This window comes from Carassius carassius, chromosome 16, assembly GCF_963082965.1.
Source record: "Carassius carassius chromosome 16, fCarCar2.1, whole genome shotgun sequence".
NCBI classification, from domain to species: Eukaryota; Metazoa; Chordata; class Actinopteri; order Cypriniformes; family Cyprinidae; genus Carassius; species Carassius carassius.
In genome coordinates this window covers 18737827-18749356 of record NC_081770.1, presented here as the reverse complement: position 1 = coordinate 18749356, position 11530 = coordinate 18737827, and the positions used below count along the sequence as shown (strand labels likewise).

General features: G+C 34.7%; 1 protein-coding gene across 1 annotated transcript; it reads left to right on the top strand.

Moving 5' to 3' along the window:
• Window positions 1–2638: 2638 nt before the first annotated feature.
• Window positions 2639–10776, top strand: LOC132159795 (procathepsin L-like). The gene is made up of 8 exons (XM_059569400.1): window positions 2639–2679; window positions 3881–4020; window positions 7857–7979; window positions 8410–8574; window positions 8681–8902; window positions 8986–9154; window positions 10129–10234; window positions 10630–10776. Exons 1-8 carry the CDS (start codon window positions 2673–2675, stop codon window positions 10727–10729), a joined length of 1032 nt encoding a protein of 343 aa, XP_059425383.1. The 5' UTR covers window positions 2639–2672; the 3' UTR covers window positions 10730–10776.
• The last annotated feature ends 754 nt before the right edge of the window (window positions 10777–11530 follow it).

Here is an 11530-nt window from a genome sequence, read left to right as displayed (position 1 = left end):
GCGCACTTCCGCGTCGAGTGCTTACCGTGACGTCACGGATGACGAGCGTCGAGCGCCACACCTGTCGCGGGCACCGGACACGCCTGAGTTTCACTGAAAAATTACTAGTTTTCTGATTCAAATAATATAAAATATACTTTCAATAATTAAGATAATATAACAAAAATACACACTAAAATAAGATGTAAAATACGTTTTAAGCAAATAAATGGATTTTAAAATATTTCATTCCCTCTTAATATAAAATTTTATAAATAATAAAATAAATTATTAAAAAGTAGCATTTTCGTTTACATTTATTATTTTCACAAATAAACAGTTCACCACACTATTTAGCAAAGACAAAAATCTAAATAGACTGTTAAGAAACACATATTTAAGAACCAAGATTTTTTTACATTTCATACATTTCAGTGGAGAATATATATGGCAAGAAAAAAAAATACCTCAAAGAGCCAAGCTTTACGTTCACAAACTAAAATAAGTCAAATTAAAATTAAATATTGTGCCAATGTTTAAAATATTTTTTTTAATTATGTTTTTTGTATGCAATCAAATAAATATTTTTAAATAGTCAAAAGATGTTAAAAGCAGCATTTTCCTTTATTGTTTTGACAAATAGAAATTTTAGCACACTTCTCACACAGAAATAAATGCTACATAAAATGTTAAGAAAACCAATATTTACGCACCAAAATTTAAACTTTTCTAAAGAAAACATAAAATCTGAATTCCATTTCATCAGAAAATAAATAAAGCCCAGAATAAGCTTTTATATCTTTTTTTTTAGCAAGTATTGAGCTTTTTTATTATTATTGAGTTGTGACTAGATATTTGTTATTTGTTTATTGGTTCTTTGTTCAAGTAGTCCTATGAAATACACTGATTCATGAGCTCTTTTAAAGAAAACATGCTATTAATTAAAATATATTTGCAAGCTACAAGACACCACTAAAATAATGATATCAAAATAATTCATTCATTTTATAAAACAATTCTTTAAACATTTTATTTTTTCAACAAAAAAGCAGAAGCTGCTTCTTACAAAATATACAAATTTGGTAAATGCCTAAACATTAGACATAACATTTCCGAGATGAAAAATAAGCAATTCTGCTTTTCAGTGCATTGTTGCAAGCAAGCACCACTAGAGATGGGCTGTATAAAACAGGAAAGCAGTGCCGGGCCGCAGTTCCTCTCTCAGGAGGGTGTAGTTTCATTTTTCATCAAGGTAAACACAAGCTAAGATCAAACCCAGCAGTCATCAGCTCGCTCCGTTCAGCAGCAGCAAGGACAGGACTCTCAGCATGCGCTATATATATATATCATGTAATCTGTAATCAGTAATAGAATACAATTTGTAATTAAATATATTTATATATATTTATTTATTTATACTTAAAGGGTTATATTAAATATTTTAATAATTCTTACTAAAGGCTTTGACTTATTTTGTAAGTAGAATTGTAAGGCTATTCACTATGGTATAAAAATGTTAATATGACAAAATAATTTGGCCTTTTTGTATAGTAAAATAATTCATAACACCTTTAATATAGTAAATTATATAAAAAAATGATACTACAATACATAATATATATATATATATATATATATATATATATATATATATATATATATATATATATATATATATATAAAGTGATACTACAATACATATATATATATATATATATATATATACTGTAAGCTATAATGTAATATAATATAATATATCAAAAAACAGTCTATAGTCTAAAAATATATATATATTAATAAATAGGCTATAGTAAAAACAAAAGTTTTTATATTTATTATTTATATTTCATACAGCCAAGTGAAAATCGAAAGGCTATTCACTATAGTTTACAAAATATAGGCTTCAGTCTATAGTATAAACATACAATAAACATATATTATGGCCTATAGTGTAAAATATAATTTAAATGCATAATGTAAAAACAGTCTATATAAAAATAAAAGCAATAGCACAAAAAAAAGAACCTAACCTAACCTTTTTGTTTGATAAGCCAGAGTAATTTTATAAGGCCAATTTCAAGGCTATTCACTTGTTCCAGACTGTGCATAATGAAAAGCCCCAAAATATGAGCTGCAGAGCCAATCATGGGATGAAGGGTAATAACGGGGGTAAATTATGACAGCATTATGACAGCACTGAAGAACACACGGCTAAGTGAGATGAAGGAAGACAGACGACTCAGCAGTCACCCCCGTAATACAGGCCTTGCTCTGGTTGGACTATACTTTGTGGATCTAATGTCTGTAGTGGTACGTTCATTATATTCCAAACAAGAATCAAGTCAGACAAAACACGTCTGGCATCCAAACACTGCTGACTCAGTCTTCATTTAAATAATCAATAACAAATGAAAACATGTCGTATGAAACATCGCATTTGATTTCTTAGGGCAACTTTTTGGAAAGCTTCATGTGCTGCAGTGTCGGTGATTTCGGTGAAGTTATTGGTTAGGGTTAAATGTTCTAAGTCTTGTTAATTAGGGGTTTCCTCTTTTAGGATGACATAGTATGTATAGCGAGTTCTAACAGTATGGACACACCTTCAGCGTGATAGTATATAACGCAGAAGACATGCTTCAGAGTCACCCACAGGGCTCTCCAAACGCTCAGACACACACTTCCTGCAGAGCAACATGTTCGGTAAGTCTGGAAGGAAACACACAGTCGTTTTGGACCTTGTCTTAAGTTCAGTTTGTCGAATACTTATGTGAAATATTTAGTTATTTAATTATTTAAATTGAATTGCTGAACTAAAAATAAAACCTAAATTGTGCTTAGTAATATTTTTGACTAAAAACTAAATAAAAAACTACAGTTTTAGATATTGTAAACAAGTTCAGTGGTTTAAATGTTTGTGTAAAATATTCAGTTATAAATATAATAGCATATATAAACGTTTATTTAAATTGAATTGCGGAACCTATATTGAGTCTAAGACTAAGAACTTTAAACACTCACACACACACACACACACACACACACACACACACACACACACACACACACACACAGATACACACACACACACACAGATACACACACACACACAGATACACACACACATACTACACATACACAGACCAAACTTTAAAGTTATTTAAAGTGATAAAGTCAACATTTTTTAATATTATGAACAAGTTTGGTTATTTAAATATTTGTTAAATATTTATTTAAATTGAATTGCTGAAACAAAAATGTTTTTTAATTAATTTAATTTAATTTATTTAAGAGAAGTGAAGCAGTATAACAAATAAGAGGTTGGGTACTCAAACTTTCAGTTTATCCAAAGTGATAAAACAAATAACCACACGTTACCTAAACATAAATTGTATTTATAAAATCAGCCTAAGGGGGAAAAAAAAACTTTCAAAGTTTTTTATTTCTTTCCAGCCCTTTCCAACTATTTCTTTCTAAATGTTACTTTATTTATTTATTTAGTGCTCAATATTTGTATTGATATATTTGTTCACTTATTTATTTTTGTAAAAGTGTATCATTCTTAGAATAAGAACCAAAAAATAAAAATAAAAAATACTCTCAGGTTATCCAGAGTGATATAGAAAATAATCATATGTTTGTTTTAGACCTGTGTAAATATTATTAACAAATTCAGAAAAAAAAATGTTATTAATATAACTAAATCTTTAGTTATTTATGTTAATTTAATTATTTATTTACACAAAATATTTAGTTTCCTTTAAACTTGAAAAGGAACCTAAATTGTGCTCACTTTTCTTATTTGCTTGTTTGTCAACCTAAAAACCGAACTCAAAAAAAGCTTTTCAGTCATCCAAAGTGATGAAGCTAACGTTTATTGAAATGTCATGTGTGTTGTGTACAGACACGTGTCAGGCACACTGGGTGGCGCTGTTTACTCTCCTGATGTGGGCACCTCTGCAGGCGGCAGCAGATTCAGAAGAGGAAGCCCCCTCTGACTGGGCGCTGTGGAAAAGGCTTCATCAAATATCCTACGATGAGGAGGTCGGTTAGAATCATTTGGGTGTCTTAAAGGGACAGTTTACCTTAAAATAAAAATGGATTTTACTTTTATTTTTTATTTTTTTTTTACTTATATTCTTAATAAGTGGAACACAGGAAACATTTAGAAAAAACACTAAAAAAGAACATTTAAAAACTAAAAGTTTTACTTGCCACTTACCACTTTTTATAGTGCAAAAAAAGAGAGTAAAATAGTAGTTTTTGGGTCAGTTGTTATGGAGCCAAAAGAGTCTCAATAAAGATAAATGCACACACTACATTCACATATGCACACACAGGATTCATACATGCACACACATGATTCATAAATACAAACACAGGATACACAAATGCGCACAAAATTTACAAATGCACACACAAAATTTAAAAAGCACAGAAGATTCACAAATGCATTCAAAATTCAGAAATGCACACAAAATTCAGAAATACACACACAATTCAGAAATGCAAACAACATTTACAAATGCGCTCAAGATTCAGAAATGCACAGGACAAGATTCAGAAATGTATTTCTGATGCACACACACATATATCTTTATTTACAAACTGCTCGCGGTCTGTGAACTTCACTGCATTTGTGCTTGACACACAAATGCCTTTTTTTTTAACAGGGAATGATCTGCAACCAATCAGATATCTCCCTTCTTTTAGCCAATCACAAGAACGCACTCCATGGGATTGTTTACTTATAAGCCAATCAGATGAACGAGTTCACACAGCCGATATGCCTGCGGTGCAGCATATTATAGCCTACTTATTTATGAAATTGTATGAAAATACAGATGTTTAGATTACAATTCAGGTTTATTTTTTATTATTTTTTACAAAATATAAATTTAATAATGTCTCAATACATATAGCCCAGTGACTGCAGTAAAAAAGTTAACCATATAAATTTGCAATAGGCAATTATTTCATTTAATTTAAATATTTAAATGAAAGTAAAAAAAAATTGACACCTTTTTGAATATTTAAATATATCTAAATATTCTTTTAGATGCAATATAGAAGTCACTTTAATTATAATATTCGGTCCCTACATGAAGAGAGAGTCAGTGGTCCGCTGCGAGAGGAAAGTGACTCTCCGACTGATAAAAGTGGGTCTCCGGCTGCGTGAGGAAAGTGAGTCGTTCGCTTAGGAAAGTGAGTTGATTGCTGCGTGAGGAAAGTGAGTCGTTCGCTGCGTGACTCGTGAGGAAAGTGAATCGTTCGCTGCGTGAGGAAAATTAGTCGTTCGTTGCGAGAGGAAAGTGAGTCGTTCGCTGCATGACTCGTGAGGAAAGTGAATCGTTCGCTGCGTGAGGAAAATGAGTCGTTCGCTGCGAGAGGAAAGTGAGTCGTTCGCTGCGTGACTCGTGAGGAAAGTGAATCGTTCGCTGCGTAAAGGCGGGCGTATACGGGGCGAATTCGGATGGTCGGAAGATCGTATTTCCACGCACACGGCACGAGTGAGTTTATCTGAAAATCGTACGGACGAGATGATATACGACACGATTTTACAACCCGCGAATTCCAGAAGCAGTCGCACGAAGTTGATAGACGCTTTAGCTTGAAGCTCCACTGCACGCACAGAAGGATCACTGTATGACATTAAAGTACCTCGAGAGCGCTAAGAGAGCACAATGCATTCGAACAGATCTCGCGGTACTTTGATGTCATATAGGTGATCATTCTGTGCAGCGCTGCTTCAAGTGGAACGCGCCTAATATAACTGCTCTCCCTCTCTCATAACTGCATATCAAATATTGATACAAACCGTGACTGTTTCCTACACGTACAGGTTATTTTCAGCAATAGGAAACCGGGACGTTTGGTCACCCTGTGTGTGTGTTTGTGTTCTTGTATATGGTTTATAAATATCTGAAATAGGTATTACAATGTAAACATGGTTTGTGAGGAAAATTCCTGTGCCCTCGTAAACCAAATGGCTTTAAAAAATACTATACGGTATTCAATAGAAATTTTAAACATGCATTTTCCATGATGGATAGAGGTAGTGTATGGGGATATACAGTATAGAATACCGTTACGTCTATGCAGAGTCCCTGTAAACTACATATGCGTGTGTGTGTGTGTGTGTGTGAGAGAGAGAGAGAACTAAAAAGCATGGTACACGTTGCTAGAAACATCATACTGCGCTCGCGGATCCTGTCAGGCTTCAGTGAGCTTATCCTCCTGGTCAATAGTCCACATTCGCGAGGCGCTGCCGTCTTCGTCTTTCTTCTTCTGTGGTTTTCCTAGTTCATGATTGGTCAACTTCAGATAAATCAACAAATCGGCTCGTTCAACCGCACAAATGGCACGAATTCAAACCGATAGCTCACGAACTTTTTAGACATGTTTAAAAATGATCGGGAGGTCGGGAAGTGCTCGTAAGCCACTCTGCTCGGCTCGTAATTCATCGCAAATGATACGAGCCGCGACCATACAAGCATACACGATTTCCACACGATTGAAAAAAAACGCATGCGAACTCGTACGACAGCAAAAATCGCACCGTGTACACCCGCCTTGAGGAAAATGAGTCGTTCGCTGCGAGAGGAAAGTGAGTCGTTCGCTGCGTGACTCGTGAGGAAAGTGAATCGTTCGCTGCGTGAGGAAAGTGAATCGTTCGATGCGTGAGGAAAGTGAGTCGTTCGTTGCATGACTCGTGAGGAAAGTGAATCGTTTGCTGCGTGAGGAAAATGAGTCGTTCGCTGCGAGAGGAAAGTGAGTCGTTCGCTGCGTGACTCGTGAGGAAAGTGAATCGTTCGCTGCGTGAGGAAAATGAGTCGTTCGCTGCGAGAGGAAAGTGAGTCGTTCGCTGCGTGACTCGTGAGGAAAGTGAATCGTTCGCTGCGTGAGGAAAATGAGTCGTTCGCTGTGTGAGGAAAATGAGTCTTTCGCTGCGAGAGGAAAGTGAGTCGTTCGCTGCATGACTCGTGAGGAAAGTGAATCGTTCGCTGCGTGAAGAAAGTGAGTCGTTCGCTGCGAGAGGAAAGTGACTCTCCGGCTGCGGAAAGTGAGTCTTCTGCTGCGCAAAGTGGGTGTCCGGCTGCACAAAGTGGGTCGCCGGCTGCGTGAGGTAAGTGAGTCATTCGCTGAGGAAAGTGAGTTGTTCGCTGAGGAAAGTGAGTCGTTCGCTGAGGAAAGTGAGTCGTTCGCTGATTGGCTTATAAGTAAGCAATCCCCCACGTGGAGTGCGTTCTTGTGATTGGCTAAAACAAGGGAGATATCTGATTGGTTGCAGATCGTTCCCTGTTTAAAAAAAGGCATTTGTGTGTCGAGCCAAGTCAGAGGAGTCTCAAAATTCACACACAAATGCAGTGAAGTTCACAGACCGCAAGCAGTTTGTAAATCAAGGTATATTTGTGTGTGCATCAGAAATACATTTCTGAATCTTGTCCTGTGCATTTCTGAATCTTCAGCGCATTTGTAAATGTTGTTTGCATTTCTGAATTGTGTGTGTATTTCTGAATTTTGTGTGCATTTCTGAATTTTGTATGTATTTGTGAATCTTCTGTGCTTTTTAAATTTTGTGTGTGCATTTGTGAATTTTGTGCCCATTTGTGTATCCTGTGTGTGTATTTATGAATTATGTGTGAGCAATTATGAATCCTATGTGTGCATATGTGAATGTAGTGTGTGCATTTATCTTTATTGAGACTCTTTTGGCTCCATAAGTTGTTCCTTTAAAAATAAAAAGTTTGAAACACTGTTGAGACATTAGATCCAGTATAAACATGTAGTTTAATCTGTTTATGGTTGTGGATTATATGTTATATGTATGTTATGCACTGCGTTTGACTTTATTTTAAAGTTTGACTTTATTACTGTAGAGTGACGACTTTGAGAGACAAAACATCTGGGAGACCAATATGCGAATGATTGAGAAAAACAACAATGATTTCCACTTCGGATTGTCGTCGTTTAGCATGGGAATGAACAAATACGGAGACCTCGTAAGTAAAACGATTGAAAATGTCAGAAACTGCTGTTATTATCTTTGTTCAAAGGGATAGTTCACCCAAAAATTTACATTTTGTCATTAATTACTCACCCTCATGTCGTTTCAAACACAAATTAGGATATTTTTGATGAAATCTGAGAGCTCTCTGACCCTTGGTAGACAGCGACGTGACGTCCTTACAACATTTCTGCGTCTGGGAACATTTCAGTTGTGTTGCTGTCTATGCAGTTTCAGAGAGCTCAGATAAAACAAGAAAAGGGGTGAGTAATTAATGACAGAATAAAAATTTTTGGGTGTACTGTCCCTTTAAAGGTGGATTTGCACTGACACCTAGTGGTTTGGATGTAACATCCTGCAAAAAACTTTCTGGTCAATTTTGTGTCATCTAAGATAATGTTTTATCGAATTTTTCTCATCTTCAGACCAAGATGGAGTACAAACGATTGCTGGGCGCCACAATTAATGGGCCGATAAACAGGAGAGGAAAGGTCACATCGTCTCAGACGCTGCGTGTCAACGCTAACAGACTGGGATTGACCAATGTGGATTATCGAGCACAAGGATATGTGACTGAAGTCAAAGATCAGGTGGATTTCTCTTTTAACTGATCAATGATGGGCGCACTTATATTCGCACATATAGGCCTTCTGTTGAAAATGGTTAGACTGTATATTAGATGCTGTGTTTCTTCAGGGTTACTGTGGGTCTTGCTGGGCCTTTAGCACTACAGGTGCTATTGAAGGGCAGATGTTCAAGAGGACGGGGCGGCTCATGTCCCTCAGCGAGCAGCAGCTGGTGGACTGTTCCAGGTCGTATGGCACGTATGGCTGCAGTGGAGCCTGGATGGCGAACGCCTATGATTACGTGATCCGTAAAGGGCTGGAGAGCTCTGACTCTTACCCCTATACTTCAGCGGTAAGGCATCTGAGTCCGTTCTGAGGAGTTTGGGTGTGATTCGGTCAGTCTGAATGAGTGTTTTTGGGATCTGGTTTCATCAGGACGCTCAGCCCTGTTTCTACGACAGAAGTTCAGTTGTGGCCAGGGTCAGTGATTACAGATTCATCCCGGCCGGAGACGAACAGGCACTGGCTGACGCCGTGGCAAGCATCGGTCCAATCACCGTCGCCATAGATGCTGATCATCCAAGCTTCCTCTTCTACAGCTCGGGTAAGATTTCCTCTTCCTCAGATTCAGTTTACAACAAGAAAGACAGAAAGACTAAATATATGTAATTGATAGAGATAGCACGTTATTAATATTTTGGTAAAATAATAATTTAATAGTAATTTATATTAATTAGTAATTTGAATATACGGTTATTTACTTCTAACTTTAGCTATTTTATTTCTTTCTATTATATTAGTATGACTTTTTATTTTTATATGTTATATGAATATATGCACACATACAGTATATGTATTTATATATATAAGTTTATAAATGTAATACAGATTTTATATACACAATCTGTAATATATTATGTAAGTAGAGCAGTTTATGTATATTATATTTCACTAACTCTATAAAATGTTAAGATATTAAATTTTAGTTTGACTTTTTATTTATTTGTATATGTTAAATCTGTAATATATATATATATATATATATATATATATATAATATGTACAATACAACTATTTAATTATAACAATAAAATTATTAAATCAATAACACTTTATAGAGTTACAAAGGTAAGTAAAGTAGAATAGTATATGTATATATATATATATATATATATATATATATATATATATATATATATATATATATATATATATAGTTCACTTACATATTTAAATCTTGATATGAACACACTAATAACTATTTATTTACATGTACAATACATGTTAAAAAATATTTTATAACAAATTACATAAACAATAATGTATATAAATAAATATTTTAATTAAAATAATGTAATTGTATTACCTGTTTAGTTATTTAAGTATTATATTACTTATTTAACATGTATAAATAAACATAAATAATAAATATGAATATATAAGTATTTATATATAAATATATATTTAATGATTTGTATTATATATATATATATATATATATACATACATACACATACATACATATATATATGACTACAATAATAACTGAATGATAAGTTATATGAATTGTTTCCACAGGAATCTACAAGGAATCTAACTGTAACCCTAATAACCTCAACCATGCTGTGCTTGTGGTTGGTTATGGCTCAGAGGGGGGCAAAGATTACTGGATAATCAAAAACAGGTAAAGACAAGATAGACAACTTCAGTACCTTTACAGAAAAGTATTGTACTGTGGTGGCATCATGATACAGTGATGGAATCAGACCGTAGAACACATGGTACTTCATTAAATACCATGCTTTTACCAGCATAGGGGTGGTGATTTACCATTTAGGGGTAGTGGGTAAGACACATGCCTGTGGTGTGAAAGACCCGGGTTCGAATCCACTGTGAGACACCAATGTGTCCCTGAGCAAGACACTTAACCCCTAGTTGCTCCAGAGGCGTGCGACCTCTGACATATATAGCAATTGTAAGTCGCTTGCGTCAGTTAAATGTAAAATGTAAATGTACCAGAGTATATGTCCCAAAAACATGGAAATTCCATTCTAATGGTCTGACCCTCTCTTTTTTCAGTTGGGGAACAGGATGGGGTGAAGGAGGCTACATGCGAATGATACGCAACGGCAAAAACACTTGTGGGATCGCCAGCTATGCTCTTTATCCCATTGTGTGAGAAGAACAAGAGTATTTATTTCCAAATAAAGACGTGTGAAGTCTGAAGTTTGTGTCAGAATCAGTTCATTTAGTCCGTGGGTTTGGAAAAGAACAACTATTACACTATGGAGCGGTACTTTAGTCCTGCAATAGAAAATTAGTTTTTGCATTTTTGCCGTCCCTTTTAAGGCGTGCTTTATCAGATTCTTTTTTTCCCATTGCCTCTCCCACTGTGCAAACTTGCATGCGTTTATTCACTGCATACCCAGGTGTTTTTGAGACTAAAGGACTTTTGTTCTCACAATAGGATATTAATGGAGGCAAGGTCATGTGCTCAAATGTTGTGTCTCGTTAAGTGTGTTGCTGTCAAAGACAGGTTCGGTGCTATTGTTGTGCAGTGTTGCGGAAACATTAATCAGTGCATATCATCCATCAACAGTGCACATAAAAGGTTTAAAAATATGAGGATGAAAAAATATGAGGATAAAAAAAAGAAAAAGAAAAAGAATGTAAAAATGTTGAGTTAAAAATGCAAAATGTAAAAAAAAAAAAAAAAACTTTCTCAAATTAACAATAAAAAATATGATTGTGTAATATATTATAATCCATCCAACCATTCTCTAGACCAGTGGTTTTCAACCTATTGGTTTCAACCTAGTGGGTCGCGATGGTATTGCAGGTGGGCCGTCAATTACTATTAAAAGAAATAATAATATTATTAATATATGTAAAAAGTCATAACATAATAGCATCATTTCATTCATATATATATATATATATATATAAACAACAAAAAAATTTTTTAACCGTAACTATGCTT

What these genes read in the sequence shown, in the direction of transcription:
- LOC132159795 (XM_059569400.1), top strand. An exon ending in AAATATCCTACGATGAGGAG is followed by an intron (nt 4,021 to 7,856) that starts GTCGGTTAGAAT and finishes TTATTACTGTAG; the next exon opens with AGTGACGACTTTGAGAGACA. An exon ending in TGACTGAAGTCAAAGATCAG is followed by an intron (nt 8,575 to 8,680) that starts GTGGATTTCTCT and finishes GTGTTTCTTCAG; the next exon opens with GGTTACTGTGGGTCTTGCTG.